General features: G+C 48.3%; 7 protein-coding genes across 7 annotated transcripts; 2 read left to right on the forward strand and 5 right to left on the reverse strand.

The window, feature by feature from the left end:
* Nucleotides 1–85: 85 nt before the first annotated feature.
* M430DRAFT_141605 (hypothetical protein) lies at nt 86–993 on the forward strand (the record flags this gene model as incomplete). The annotated part of the gene is made up of 3 exons (XM_024862720.1): nt 86–206; nt 322–559; nt 687–993. The coding sequence occupies 3 exons, from the start codon at nt 86–88 to the stop codon at nt 928–930; spliced, it is 603 nt and encodes a 200-aa protein (XP_024720495.1). The 3' UTR covers nt 931–993.
* A 22-nt stretch (nt 994–1,015) lies between these two features.
* M430DRAFT_141607 (hypothetical protein) lies at nt 1,016–2,558 on the reverse strand (the record flags this gene model as incomplete). The annotated part of the gene is made up of 2 exons (XM_024862721.1): nt 1,016–1,374; nt 1,441–2,558. 2 exons carry the CDS (start codon nt 2,556–2,558, stop codon nt 1,134–1,136), a joined length of 1,359 nt encoding a protein of 452 aa, XP_024720496.1. The 3' UTR covers nt 1,016–1,133.
* Nucleotides 2,559–3,039: 481 nt separating this feature from the next.
* On the reverse strand, nt 3,040–5,002 carry M430DRAFT_122890 (hypothetical protein). Its single transcript, XM_024861860.1, has 2 exons — nt 4,188–5,002; nt 3,040–4,083 (listed from the first exon to the last, which is right to left on the reverse strand). The coding sequence occupies exons 1-2, from the start codon at nt 4,707–4,709 to the stop codon at nt 3,373–3,375; spliced, it is 1,233 nt and encodes a 410-aa protein (XP_024720497.1). The 5' UTR covers nt 4,710–5,002; the 3' UTR covers nt 3,040–3,372.
* A 1,468-nt stretch (nt 5,003–6,470) lies between these two features.
* M430DRAFT_67301 (hypothetical protein) lies at nt 6,471–7,457 on the reverse strand. Its single transcript, XM_024869282.1, has 5 exons — nt 7,342–7,457; nt 7,266–7,289; nt 7,134–7,190; nt 6,951–7,078; nt 6,471–6,883 (listed from the first exon to the last, which is right to left on the reverse strand). Exons 1-5 carry the CDS (start codon nt 7,377–7,379, stop codon nt 6,783–6,785), a joined length of 348 nt encoding a protein of 115 aa, XP_024720498.1. The 5' UTR covers nt 7,380–7,457; the 3' UTR covers nt 6,471–6,782.
* A 1,216-nt stretch (nt 7,458–8,673) lies between these two features.
* Nucleotides 8,674–9,688, forward strand: M430DRAFT_276816 (hypothetical protein; the record flags this gene model as incomplete). Its single annotated transcript, XM_024865689.1, has 1 exon — nt 8,674–9,688. One exon carries the CDS (start codon nt 8,677–8,679, stop codon nt 9,481–9,483), a length of 807 nt encoding a protein of 268 aa, XP_024720499.1. The 3' UTR covers nt 9,484–9,688.
* Nucleotides 9,689–9,819: 131 nt separating this feature from the next.
* On the reverse strand, nt 9,820–11,330 carry M430DRAFT_59376 (hypothetical protein; the record flags this gene model as incomplete). The annotated part of the gene is made up of 4 exons (XM_024868795.1): nt 9,820–10,797; nt 10,871–10,945; nt 11,028–11,090; nt 11,317–11,330. 4 exons carry the CDS (start codon nt 11,328–11,330, stop codon nt 9,963–9,965), a joined length of 987 nt encoding a protein of 328 aa, XP_024720500.1. The 3' UTR covers nt 9,820–9,962.
* A 578-nt stretch (nt 11,331–11,908) lies between these two features.
* On the reverse strand, nt 11,909–13,934 carry M430DRAFT_67303 (hypothetical protein; the record flags this gene model as incomplete). The annotated part of the gene is made up of 3 exons (XM_024869283.1): nt 11,909–13,110; nt 13,168–13,680; nt 13,880–13,934. The coding sequence occupies 3 exons, from the start codon at nt 13,932–13,934 to the stop codon at nt 12,254–12,256; spliced, it is 1,425 nt and encodes a 474-aa protein (XP_024720501.1). The 3' UTR covers nt 11,909–12,253.
* Between the last annotated feature and the right edge of the window lie 4 nt (nt 13,935–13,938).

A 13,938-nucleotide genomic window follows, 5' to 3' on the forward strand; every position in this document is an offset into this window, starting at 1 on the left:
TTGACCACATTCGCGATTTCGATAGCAATATCAAGCCAAAACTCCCAAGTTATAGACAACGCGCACCCGCCTCAACACCGCAATCATGGCGCCCAACATGTCCCTTTTCTCCGTCAATGCAATCATAATCCTCAGCTCCGAAGATGGCTCCCGAGTCTTTGCGAAATACTACAATGCGCCCCACCATGCAACAGGTCCCTCTGCCAGTACGCTCCCTCCCCCCTATCTCAGGACACAATCCCCTCTACTACCTGCCATTCTTCGGCCAAATTTCACTCCCAAGATCTAGAGCGCATACGCTAACACCACAATGACTAACAGACGCAACGAACCCCCAGATCCCCTACCCCGACCTCAAATCGCAAAAGGCATTCGAGAAAGGGCTCCTTGAGAAGACGGCCAAGCAAACCTCAGACATCATCCTCTACGACAACAGAATCGTCTTATATAAATCCGAATCGGATGTTATGATGTATGTGGTTGGCAGCGTAGACGAGAACGAGATCATGCTTTACAATGTGATTCTGGCCGTACGCGATTCATTGCACTTGCTATTCAAGTATGTCCCTCCCTATATACCTCTCCCAACTCCAAAATCCAGATTTTGGGCCCCTCTGCGCTTCTGTTTCTTTTGTTTCCCGAGAGGAATACGTAGGGGATGGATAGGAGCTAACGGAACGACAAAGGCAATCAGTAGACAAGCGCACGATCATCGAGAACTACGATCTCCTCTCCCTCGCAATTGACGAGATCGTCGACGATGGCATTATCTTGGAGACAGACCCGACGATCATCATGCAGAGAGTCAGCAGAGCGCCGACGCAGGACGTGGCGCAGTTGAAGAACATCGATTTGAGCGAGCAGGGCATGAATAATCTAGCGCAGTTCGGAAAGGCGAAATTGGGAGACTGGTTGAGGCAGGGTCTGTGATCTCACGTTTGCGTGAGCATGGTGTTGGGACGAGGGTGGAATGCGGAGGAATAGATATATGACAAGAGAGGAAGACAATTGGCATGGGCGTAGAGGGAGTTTTTTTAAATCTGGGCATAGGATTCCCTGCAAAAGGGGTCTGTTTAAGTCAATGGATGCATCATTGCGACGAGCTCGAGACGGACTTGGGAAACGTGATACTATTATTTCTCTATGACTGTGGCAGCTTTACGCAGTCTGTTCATGACTGCTGCAGCAATGTCCCCCTCGTCTTCGATGCCTTCCACAAATATAATGTCCACGGCCCTCTGGTCTAGCTCGCGGAGTGCAGAGAAAAGTCCATGGGCAATGGACTTTGTATCTCTGCCCAGTGAAATCTCTATAACATTTGCAACATGACGCTCGTTACCATCGAGAGCAGCTGTGGCACTCTGGCCATCGCTGCTTGATTGCAAATGATTATCCCCTTCCCATAACTCTCCCTGTTTCATCTGGAAAGAGTTATCGGACTCTACCGATTTCGTGTTGAGTATTTTTGCACATGACTTTCCGAGAATTGAAGGTTCTGTAGCGCTCGACCGAACGAGATCGAGTCCAGCCCAGCTACTCCAGGTTTTAGTGCTCACGATCCCGATATTCGGTAGCCTATCCAAAATGTCATATCCTAGGTGATCCAACGTTTTACCCTTAGCAGCGATGATCCTGGAAACCTCAGATGAGATGCCAGAGTGCGCCCCTCCAGGTTCCATATCCTTCATGGAGGAAGCCTCGTAGAGCACGACTTTGGCCTTAGGACTGTAGTGCTTGTATTTCATCCCAGGGGCTCTGGGTGCACTCGTCCCACCAACTTCGCTTTGATCTTTATATCCTCTCACTACTGCTCCCCAGCCCTCACACTCCCGGATCGAATCAATACTGACTCCTCCCGGTCTCAGCACTACTGGCGGGTCACAAAGCCCATCTACAACCGTACTCTCAACCCCAACTTGACAAGGTCCACCATCAAGTATGACCTCAATCCTCCCATCAAGGTCGTAGAGTACATGCTCCGCGGTAGTCGGAGATGGCTTCGTGGACGCATTCGCAGATGGAGCCGCAAGTGGGGCACCAGCAAGGTAGATGAGTGAGAGCGCAAGAGGTGACTTTGGCATTCGCGCCCCAAATGTAGGCAGACCAGCCGTGACTTCAGAAGCTAATTTACTCTGCTTCGGATTCGGGAGGAGGATGGTCAAAGGACCGGGCCAGAAACGCTTGATAAGTGGCTTGTAAATCTCTGGTATAGGATCTTCCGTCATAGATGGCCCCAGGAGTGAGCGCAGCATGGTGAGATCGCAGACATGGACGATGAGCGGATTGTCTGATGGCCTGCCCTTGGCTTTGTAGATCCCCTTGACGGCCTCACTTCTTGTCGCATCGGCTCCTAGACCGTATACCGTTTCAGTCGGGAAGCCGACGGGTATGCTACTCGACTTGAGGTGTTGGGCGGCTTCGTGAAGTGCCGCGAGTTTGGATTCGTCGGCTTGCAGTTCCCATGTCTCGAGGGTCTCGATGTCCCTGAAACGCCCCAGTTCCCTGGTGTTGACCGGTAGAATTCGAGTCTTGAAGACCTTGGCGTCCGTGGCTGCCATCCTAATGGTATTTCTGTAGAACTTGGGGAGGATTCCTGCAATCCTTGGTCGAAATCGAAAAGCCAGCGTGAGAGATTTCTGGTTCTACCGCGGTATCCTGCGGCTTCTACGTTTAAATGGGCCGGTGAGAGGTACTCGAAAGGTATTCAACATTCTTCTTCTTCAAAATGGACAGTGTGAAATACACTATTTAGGCATTGGCGTTAAAATGGATTGTCTTTATGTCAGGAATTCGGGCATCTCCAAAGTGACGTGGGACGTTCTGTGGAAGAAAATTTGGCGAGGCTGCAAGGACAAGGCTGAGTTTTAGTCATCACCCAAGGAGGTTACACGTTGTCAAGAGCTTCGAGTTCCCCTTTATTTGCTACTACCAGTTTTCATCCCAGACTCTATACTTTTCAAAAAAATATGTGAATCAATGAATGCTGAACTCTGGACAGGGTGTGAGTGATGTATAGCGTTCCTTCCGAGTGTTTGAGAACCAGGAGCATGTTTCTATGGCGTGTCTTTAAGCCTGAGTGTATGGAGTAAGACTCTATATATATTGGAATCTGAGCCTTAGGAGAAGATCAAGAGACGGACTATATTTATAATGAAATAATCTCGTCTCGCTATGCTTGATGCAGGAATTCGAGAGTAGATAACGTCCCAGCGCCTATCAATCTCGTGAAAGAAGGATATACCCAACCGACAACACCTTTTGTGTCAAAACCCATATCCAGAGTTATGTGCATAGTATAGACAATCCATGCTCGGTGACCAACCGCCAACTCCTCAAATTCTCCGGAGTTCCAGATGTACTGTATCCAACGCCTTATCGCCCGAATCTGTTCCCGCCATCCACCGTTTCGCCCCTTGATACCAAAGTCCTATCTGTGCCCTTTGTACTCGCACTTCCTACCATTGTTGGACTACTCTCCCCATCAAATTGTGGGTCGTAATCCTTGTTCTCCATGCCTGACAGACTCTTACTCCCACTGCCACCCCCTTCCCCTTTATTCTTTGTTCTCTTACTCTTCACCGCCACTGCTTCCACCCCTGCTTTTATACGTATCTCCACGTCCTCATCTCCACCCCCACTCTGTATCTCTTCACCATACACACTAGACGGATCCTCGTAAGTATCATCTGCTTCCTCATCTCCATCAGGAAGGAGCTCATGTTCTGGAGCTGGATTCTTGATGAAAGAATCGATGATATAATACTGCGTCGCATTCATAATGACCGGGAACACCAACATCACAAACACAACTTGCAGAGCCTCATCACCTTCCGTCCATCGTAACGCCCAGTCTCCAACACGCGAGATCCACGGAGCGACAATGAAGAGTATCAGCACGCAGAGCTTCATGCCCATAAGACCCAGGAAGTAGATCATGGATTGTTTGAACCACCACCAGGCCTTCGGGGGCCTGCCATAGTTGCCAGAAGCGATGGATTCGCGGGGGGCACCGAAGGAGGTGAGCGCGAAGAGTGCAGTGAGGATTCGTAGTAGAAGGATTAGGATTGGAATTCCGACTGTTGTCTATTGCCCACACCATTAGTCCCTCTCCCAAAAGCTAATGAAGCTAAATAAAAACAAAACCAACTTGCAAGCAGAACGGCGAAAGGAGGTAAGGGAGTACTCACATCAATCGCTAGGTTCAATAGATAAAAACTACACGGATTAGGCATATACTTGCCCTCTTCATCCACTATCCTCTTTGCAAGACCTGCCAAACCCCTCCCTTCTATAGCAGACGGATCCAATCTGATGCTGAACTGTCCGCTACTCAACATGCTCATGAGCAAATTCGCGATATGTACCAAAACACTCCCAAACACCTGCTTCGACACGTCAAAGAACCAGATCTTCACCGGTCGTTGCGGACGTTCTCTCCACCGCTTGTAAACAAGTGCCAGCAGGGCGAGAAGGCCCAGAGACCCTTGGATGAGGATTGCAAAGGGGCCAAGGAGACGACATTCGCCGTTATCGGGTGTTGATGGTTCGGAAAGGCTCGAGGATATGGCTGTTGCAATGGATAGAGTGGAGTCGAGGGTAGATGAGGGACTGGGAAAAGTGACGCCAATGCTTGCTACCGCTGATGAGAGGAGCGCCGTAGGAGAGGCATCTTGAGGGAGGGTGGGCGAGATGCCCCGTGGGGAAGACATGAGCCTTTTCCAAATGAGTTATTTGCGGAGGTATGTGTCGACGCTTGAGGGTAGAAGAAGGCGAAGATGTCGGTTTGCTGATCAGCAGGACATTCGCAGGGGCGGCGAATACACAAGTGAAACGGAGGCAACACGCAGCTTGCGTTCGTTGCCTGGTAATTATCCTTCGCCGTGGAGGCTTGAAGATAACTAGACCATGTCTAGACAGGAGAAGTAAGGAAGTTAAAAAGGAGTGCAAGAACAGAAGACAACAACATAGAAAGGACGAGGGCAGAGACCAGGAAACAGATGTGTCGGTCGGGGGGCGTAGAGAGCACCGCCACATACTCCTTGGCGCAGGCATCGGCAGACTAAATAAACTTGTGGAGGCGAGCCGCCCTTAGATTTAGTCTCATCACGTGCACACTGTATTATGTGGAACCCTCAGAAGAGTTGTCAAGACTTGGAACATATTTAATGTGGAATTTGAAGATATATGCTAGAAGAATCAGGGGGTCAATGAGGGCTTCTGCCAGTTACAGAAAAGAGAAGACGTGGTGACAAGGGGTCACGTGATATGGCTGATTTCCTGCCAATCAAGGCCAAGGTGATTCTAACGCTGAAAAGGCGTTGTGAGAAGCAAAATATGAACCCGCAAGCTTCTATGAATATGAAACGCGGACTATGACTTGTTGCAATGGAGATTGGGATCCCTCACCTGGGTTCCCGGCTTTTCCCTTTCGTAAAACTTGGGACAGATTATGCAACTCGTCGCCAAACATCACAGCAGTCACGAATGTTCAGTTGTTAAGTTTTGTCAAAGCGATAGAAGCCTTCATCATTCTACTCATAGCCTCATCATTCGATTTCTTCATAAAGTCGTAAGGAAACCACCACGCTCCGGAAAACTATGCGATACCCCGCCCTCCACTACTCCACCCCCCCAAAATATAACGAGACTGCCCTCCTGTCCATCCCGCAAGAATCCCATACCATGTGCGAACCTCCAACCCGTCCTCGAGATCAATCCAGTCCAGCGTGGGTGGATCCTCTCACAGCCCCGCCTCTGGTATCATGTTTGCATCTTGATGTCGAGGTCGAGTTGACGGGGACGATTTAGTTGGGGCAGGTCTGTTGGCAAACTATATCAGCAACGATCTTGTAGTCCAGAGGAGGTGAAGTTATAGGCGTGAAACGAAAGACTGGAGAGGGAAACTCACAGCACCGCAGGAAGAGCAGGTCTTAGCGCTCTGGCCGCCGGCGCCGCACTTGGGACAGGATGTTCCGTGCATGTTGGTGAAGTTGTTTCTTTTGCGTGGATAGCTTGGGAGGTCTTTGCTTGGCTCGAAGAGTTACGGTTTCGATATTTAGCTGAGAGGTTGTAGGCTTGGGTACGGAGGAGAGGAAGGGGGGGGGGGAGAGGAAGAAGATAAGAGCCAGGAAGGGAGGAGGGGTATGCGGGGCTGGCCGTTTTCGGCTAGCATAGGTAGGGGCTGATGTGTGCATCTCTGGATGGCTGCCCACGTAAGTCATACTCGGCTATAAGTTGCTCCTCGGCAATAAGATGATCCTGACGGATTATCTCACAAAAGGGGCCGGTCGGTCAGATAGATTCAGCCTTATGGAATCTCATGGAGTTAAAGGGTATTCTAGGGAGATTCTTGGCTAAGCTGCGCTATACGCTTCAGCAGTGCATGTCAATTTGGAAGCCACGAGCAATGCCAATATCAAACATCAATACCATGAAAAGGGAAAACCGTCACTGAAAATCCATCCCGGGCAATAGCCGATGGACAACTATGTAAAGAGTCCTGTTCCGCCCAACCCCCAGTCGTCGAGCCAGAAGAAAATCCATCAACGCCTCGAAGTAGGAATCAAGCCACGCAGGAAACCAATAAAAGTATTCGAATCCTCCTTCGCAAAGGGAGGTGAAGTATGACGCCCATTCTCCTGTGTATAATGTCCCTTGTTATCGCCGGAAAGCGGACGAGAACTGTCCTTACGCCTGCCGGACATGTGTGTATACGGACCCACGACCGCTGTTTCGAGAGGAGCGTCAGGTGGGCAGATGCAAATCGCAGGTCCGTCTATTTGTTATTCGATGCCGTGTTGCTTTTTGAGCTGCTCTAAATTCTCCTTGCGGGCTTCTAGGTCCTCTTTCGATCGGGCCATCTTCTCTGGTTGATGATACAGCACTTGTGAATGTTAGAAGGCACATCGAAGAGGCGAACGAAGGGAAGTCAGAGAAGAGAAGTAACATACCAACAAGATACCGATTTTGGAAGTTGAAGCCGTTCAGCTTGTCGCACGCCTGCTTGGCGTCCATTACGTCCTCATAGACAACGAATGCCGTCCCCTTCGTGTTGTTGGCGATACCCTGGCGGACTTGCCTGATGAGAGTCAGTATTCCCCTTCCATATAGAATCTGATTATCTGGGCGCGCACCGGATAGGACCGAACTTGCCAAAGAGGTCGAAAAGTTCCTCTGGTGTGACGTTGTAGCTATTGCCGGTTAGTAACCAGATTAACCATCCAATCTCCCTCCTCCACGCAATATCTCGATGTAACTCGACGAACCTTAGATTCTTGACGAACAAAGCTCTGTGACACAAACGTTAACGCGCGCTCTTTCCCATCAAGATTCAGGACATACCGATTGACCTCGGGTGCAAGTTTACCTCCTCGACTCATAGCTTGGCTACGGGGTATCTGATCGTATCGGTAGGTGGGTGTTGAAAGGGAGAGGTCGCGGACTGGGAGATGGGAGGGGTATATGCGTAGGGGTGATTAGAAGTCCTGGAAGAACTGGGCAGCACGAGGCCCGATACCTATCCGGGGAAAGCGCGCTTTTGCTTATTAAGGGAGCGCCACGGGCTTCGCTTAGATAATCCTCGGAAGCTCCTTGAACAGACCTCACTCCAGCCTGGAACCAAGAATTGCTGAAACCAAAGGTTGTGAAGGTAATCAGTGGGTGAATAGCTTCATCTATGCGATGCCGTGAAAAGGTAGTGTTCTGTTATGAGCCTCTTGAGTGGCGATAGTCTCCGTCCACGTTCCAACCGTTTGTGGCATGGCAGTATGTAGTTTTTTTTGGCTAGCGATTGAATCTTCTGCTTTCTTGGTCATCTAATCATGCATTGTCAGGTGCAGGAATTAGAATACGAGACTTACATGAGTCCTTTGATACTACATTTGTGATTGGCGATGTTTGAACTTGTATTAACGAGAAATGGCCTCGTCGGTAAACACTTCATTCATACCACAGGAGAGGCTATCGATTGATCAGGGGATGATGCGTCTATCAATTGCGGAAGCAGGAATTATAACACATTTGATGCTATGATACTTGGAAGAGTGATTTCCTTGTACAATAAGTTAGGCAAGCAAGTTCTTGCTATTCCAATTCAACATGAGAACAAAGCTTCACAAACCAGGCACTCGTCTACTGCGTAAGCTTGGCCTACAATGGCTCCTTTACAAAGCGTTGAGAAATGTAGCATTCGAATTCAAAGGTCAGTCAAAAAGGAAGTTGTCTAGCGCTCCGCTCCTATCCCTCGACTGTATACTTGGCTAGAATACTCAGACAGGTCTGAACTGGATTGTAACACTGCATGGTTGTGATTAGACATGACAACTTGTCACAGTGTCATACTTTGTGGGAAGTCCAGGACGATATTGCTCTGGCACTAGGAAAAGTTGTGCTCATTTACCCTGCGGAATCTTCAAGAAGAGAATAAAATGCGACGGCAGGGTGCGGAAGGGTGTGGGAACGACAGTATCACTTCGAGAAAAGCGGATACTTGAACAGTAGTCTGTTGTTCGTTGGTACGAATCTGCCATCCTTTGTCCAAAATAAACCCAGCCCCGAGAAAATCCTGATCTCTCGCCTTCCTTCATTTCTTTCTCAACCTCGAAACTCGTTCCTTATTCTTCGTCCACCACCACGTACAAGTACCGCAGCAACAATATCAACAAACATTCGCACGCAATGGCTACCACTGCCGTGGGTGATAGTAGTGGCATCAACAGTCATGTCGAGGCAGAGATTGCTGCAATCGGGCTACAAGTTGATGAATTGAGAACGATGATATCGGAGTTTCTGGCTCAGGCCCAGACAGAGGAGCTACACATCGACATGGAGCATTTGGTTAGAGAGTTTCGAAGTCGTTATACCGCCTTGAAGCATATTATAGCTACCGACGTCACGCGTGTCAACAGCAATTCTATAAATGCATCGGCAAAGGCTAAAGTTGATGAATTGAGGGTGATAATTATCGACTTTCTGAAGCGTGTTTTCCCAATCTCTGATACCAAATTGGCCGATGCGAGAGAGTTGATACCCGAGTTGCAAGATCGTTTCAACAAGTTGAACCAACGCTATCCGTTTGCCTTAAAGAAGCCGGGTGAAACCTGCATTCAAGGTTCTTTAGGCCCCAGAATCGAGATCGATTTGACCTACCCACACATTGATCTTCTTCGATACACTTTAGGCATGGGCCTCGAACCTAGTGCTCGTTTAGGCCGGGAGGATAAGAAGTCACTCAATGACGAATGGATGGAGCAGGTTGGACGAGCATTGCATAGTCTGAAGAGACGCCTCCTGTGCCCAAACTGTGGATATGTCCATCACTCTCCAATTGCCACAGGAATGAAACAGAGACTCAGCAACGATATGTACGGTTTCGATTCGGAAGATGTCACGTTGGATGAGATCAATGATTGGAAAGATAGGATGCTGGAGATCGAGGAGGTATACATCATCGAAACTGGGGTGCAGGACTCGCGCTACTTGTAAGGATGATTGGGAATGGTATCACGTTGATGCTGAGGAATGCGACGAAGCCATACAATGGGTTCCGATTTTCTAGCATCCAGAGATGGAGCGGGCAGCATTGTGGAAAGAAAGCCGGGCGAGCGAGCAATTTTACACTTGGCTGAGGATTGTTTAGGAAGTGGTACACTTGTGATTTCTCTTAGTCGAGGCCTCTTTGGGCATGAACAATACACTGCTCTCTTCTCTATTGCGTGATGAATTACTAGCTGCTCTTGCTTAATTGAAGACACTGTAGGTTGCGAGCAATCATGATTTTTTTTTCTTTTTTCATTAATGAGAAAAAGATTCGACATAATGCATCTGAGAAGAATTGTGGGCTAGGTACTGATCTGAACATCATGATCAGAATAATTGAGTACACGAATAGAAAAGCCCGACCAGCGATCCTAAATGAAGCATACACTCTGACTATCAAACCCAGGTCCATTACACCAACCAAGTCATTCGAACTCGAGTTTCTCCTTCTTGACCTCTAATGCCTCAATTTCCTCCATCAACTCCATCTTCACATTCTTCAGGTCAGCGATGTCGCGGCGAAGGTTCTTCCTGGATCTCTTTAACGTTTTCTCTTCATCCTCGCGACCATGCATGCCATTAGGACCCACAAGCTTCTGCAACCCAGCAATCGTCTCATCTCGGTGAGCTAAAGCTGACTCGTCCAAGAGGGCGTTTGATTTCAGGATTGCGATTTCGTTATCCTTGACAAGGATTTCATTGTTTTTCTCGCTGATGATCTGTTTGAACTTCTCCTTATCTTCGCGAAGCCCGGCGATCTCAATGTCCAACTGTTTCTTGGCCTTGCGATACTCAACAATACTTATATTAACAGTTTCGAGGTGAGCATTATCAAGTCTGGTAGAAAGATTGGAATGGACCTGAATACCCCGAGAGGAAATCATGGGTGGCTCAAACTGATAGGTGCGGGGTGGGGCTATGATTTGAAAGGGGCTGGCGTTTTCTGTCTTTCTTGTCTTCCGAGGCATAGCTTCTCCCTCCGTGTCTGAGTTAGAGAATTCCTGAGATCTCTTGATTAGGTAGGGAAATTGCCTCGGGGCCTTGTACTTGGCACGTTCAAGGCTGCGTGGAGAAGGGGGAGCGCCGGTCTGGCCTGGGTTTAGCTGATTGCCAATCACCATTCCAAGGAAAAGGGCTTTGCCATCGATAGGGGGAGCGCTGAGATCGTTAAGGTGATTGAAGGCTCTAGGAATCGTGGTATTAGTTGTAGCAACACCAGTGGTGCGATTCGCATTGGGGCGAGCCTGAATGGCAGAGAAGCTATGAAGTCATTCTGTAAGAATTGATGTCCACATATCTGTAAGCAGATGCTATGAAGAGAAAAGGAACATACACGTTTCTTGTTCCACTTTGGTCGTCGGCAGTCGTTGGGGGAAAGATTGGTGCGCCAAGTGAAGCAGCAGATACACTAAACAGCCAGTTAAATATGTTAGCATTGACGTTTTCTATGGCAGGCTAATACAATGTGATATCCCAGAGAAGAAACATACGCTTGCGAAGAAGTATTAGAAACCTTGCCTCTCATATCTGCAGGGAAGGCGTGATAATAAAACCTACGGAAGGTACATCACCAGTCTAAGGTCTTCGAGCATCCCAAGAAAGAGTAAAGGGCGTGCGTAGTGAAAGAGAGGATCAAACTGTATATACCAGACGATGCATTGTGCTAAGAACCTTTTTGAAACAGGACTTTTTGGTGCAATGGGTCTGAAAGAATATGAAACTGTCAGGGCGGAACTTTGCAGGAAATGAGCTCTGCAGAAACAGGCAAAGGAGACTTACCCATTGGAGTGCATAGGTAGCATTTAAGCAGTCGTGTCCATGCTGACCGCGGAAGGTGGTGCTAGGACAGGGAATCTGCCAACAAATACTCCCATTATTTTTATCAGCTTCCCCGCAAAATGCCTTACCCATCCTCTGGGTTCATATGTCCACTATTGCCACAGGGAAAGGGACGACAAGAGAAATCTTTAAAGCTCGTACAGGAAGTCTAGAAAATAAGTTAGAATACTGGTCCACGCCATAATTTTAAGCTTTCAAGCGAGCCTAATAGAGGAAGCGCCAGAATTACAGCTCTGATTGACGCTCGAGCTGTTTGGAGTTTGCCCACTACTCACAGATGTCTTTGCATAGTTGAAGGTGCTGTGTTGTGCCAACAGATTGGACAGGACGGGTGATAAAGGACGCGCGATATGGCCGGTAGGTAGGTAGGTCATCTTGACATCAAGAATAATATTAAGATTTTCCAGAAAGGTGAAAACAACACGTGAACTCAACGACTTTATGTATGTTATTGGGATAATTTGGCAGAAGTTGCAAGAAATGAGGAAAGGCATTTTTAATTTTGAAATAAATCCCATCTTGTCAAGTGCATCTAGATAATTAGGATCATCACACGGGCAAGTCAAGCAGGAATAAATAGAATAAACCAGTCAATGTTTGATTGCCACTATTCAACCAGATCTGTTGCATATTGCCAGGTTTGAAATGAATAACCACTGGGTATCTTTGTATAGGGAGGATAAGCATGTTGCCTAGCGCCGAAGTTTTGTTGAAATATGTTGGCTCCCATCATCCGACATAGAATCAAGCGCATATGCTTGAGCAGTTGATGGATGCCTAGGTATGTGCCGAAATTGATAGTTCAAACCATCTAACAATCTGACATATATACCGAAGCCTGTTGATTAAGACGCAGACAGGGACAATGCGTGAGGCATCAGTCATCAGAATTGATCTTCTTCCATCCACTAACACCGAGGATTCCTCCGGATTCGGATTTTGGATCAATAGCCCATTTCTTCATTGCCATGGCATCCAACTCAGTCCTATATCCAGCTTCCCACATCTCAATGCCAGTCCAGGCAATCATTGCAGCGTTATCTGTACAGAGCTCAGGAGGCGGGAACACCAATCTCATATTTTCCCGCCCAGTTGAATCCAACATCGCCCGTAGTATATGCTTGAGATACTGATTGCTGGCCACACCACCGGAGACTACGAGGGTCTCCACATCCATGGCTTTCGAACTTAAGTCTTGGAGAGCCATCATCACTCTGGAACCTAGGTGCTCGAATGCAACCCGCATAGCTTCCCGCGCAAGAGCTCGTCGCTCAGTGTCATCCATTTCGGGATTCTTTGTTATGATGCTTTTCACGGAACTACCGATTCCAGAGAAGGAAAACATGGCAGCGAGGTCTTTGAGAGTAACTCCTGGCCCAGGCGCTGTAAGAGAAGGAGTTACAAACCAGTCGTACTGTTCGAGGGATTTTCTTGCCTTCGTCGGCATAGTGGGCACCTTAGCTCGCTGGCTAGGTGGTTTGTAGCCATAATCGCTGATTGAGATACTTGCATCCGGGAAAGCGTAATGCTCGAGAGCGGGCCCATACATGACACTCCGGGCGGATTTGAGGATTTCAGAAGGTAGAATATCTCGTGCACATTTGTCAATCATGTCTCCAATTGCGAGATCCGTAGTTTGGGCAAGAATCTCGTGATCACAAAGCCCTTTAGAATGAACGAGCATCGTGTGACCACCAGAAACAAGGAGGGAGAGAAATGGGAAAGCGGGTGTAGCTCCCAGCGGACCAATTTTCTCCCCGGGTGCAACAGAACCTCCAGCCTTGTCCACACTGCCATTATTGTTTAAACTACCAATTTTCTCTGCCCTAGCAGCATCCAGTGCAGATACCAATCGGGGTGTCAATGCATGTGCCTGCATGTGGTTTACCCCCAAGAATGGCACCTGCCATGCTACTGCTAATCCCTTCGCTGTATCGATCCCGGTTATGAGGTTCGCTCGCATCCCAGGCCCTCTTGTAGCAGTGACAAAATCCGGCTTCTTTCGAACTTCCGTTCCCGTTGGGCTTCTGATCAGCAAAGCATTGCCCATATGTGCTGTTGCCGACGGTTGAATTGGGAGGCTTCGGAGCGCCTCATCTACGAGTTTGGCAAGGTTCTGTTGGTGAGATTCATGGGCAATTACTGGATGGACTCCTTTGTATGTTCGATTGTCGGATGTAACCTTCGAATTAAAGTAGAGCGTCGCAGAATTATCCTTATGCTTCTCCAACACAGCGACGCTGGTATCATCGCATGACGTTTCGATCGCGAGGGTCAGGAGATTCCGCCGATGAACACATTGTGCTATGGGGGGTTGAAAGCGCCTTCGGAGCGGACACAATAGCCTCATCAAGCTCAATTGTCGCTGTGCGCTGCAAGGGACGATGAAGGGTAGAGGTGCGAGTTGTGAGGTTGAAAGAAAGTACTGTTTGTCAAGCCACATAGATCTCAGGGACCACCACACTAGCCACAATGACGTTTCACAAACTGGCATTTGACAAACTATAAATAGCCGTTGGGCTCTTCATGGGATGCTGGGAGCTGAACGTTATTTGCATTACA

Source organism: Amorphotheca resinae, assembly GCF_003019875.1.
Source record: "Amorphotheca resinae ATCC 22711 unplaced genomic scaffold M430scaffold_7, whole genome shotgun sequence".
Lineage (NCBI taxonomy): Eukaryota > Fungi > Ascomycota > Leotiomycetes > Helotiales > Amorphothecaceae > Amorphotheca > Amorphotheca resinae.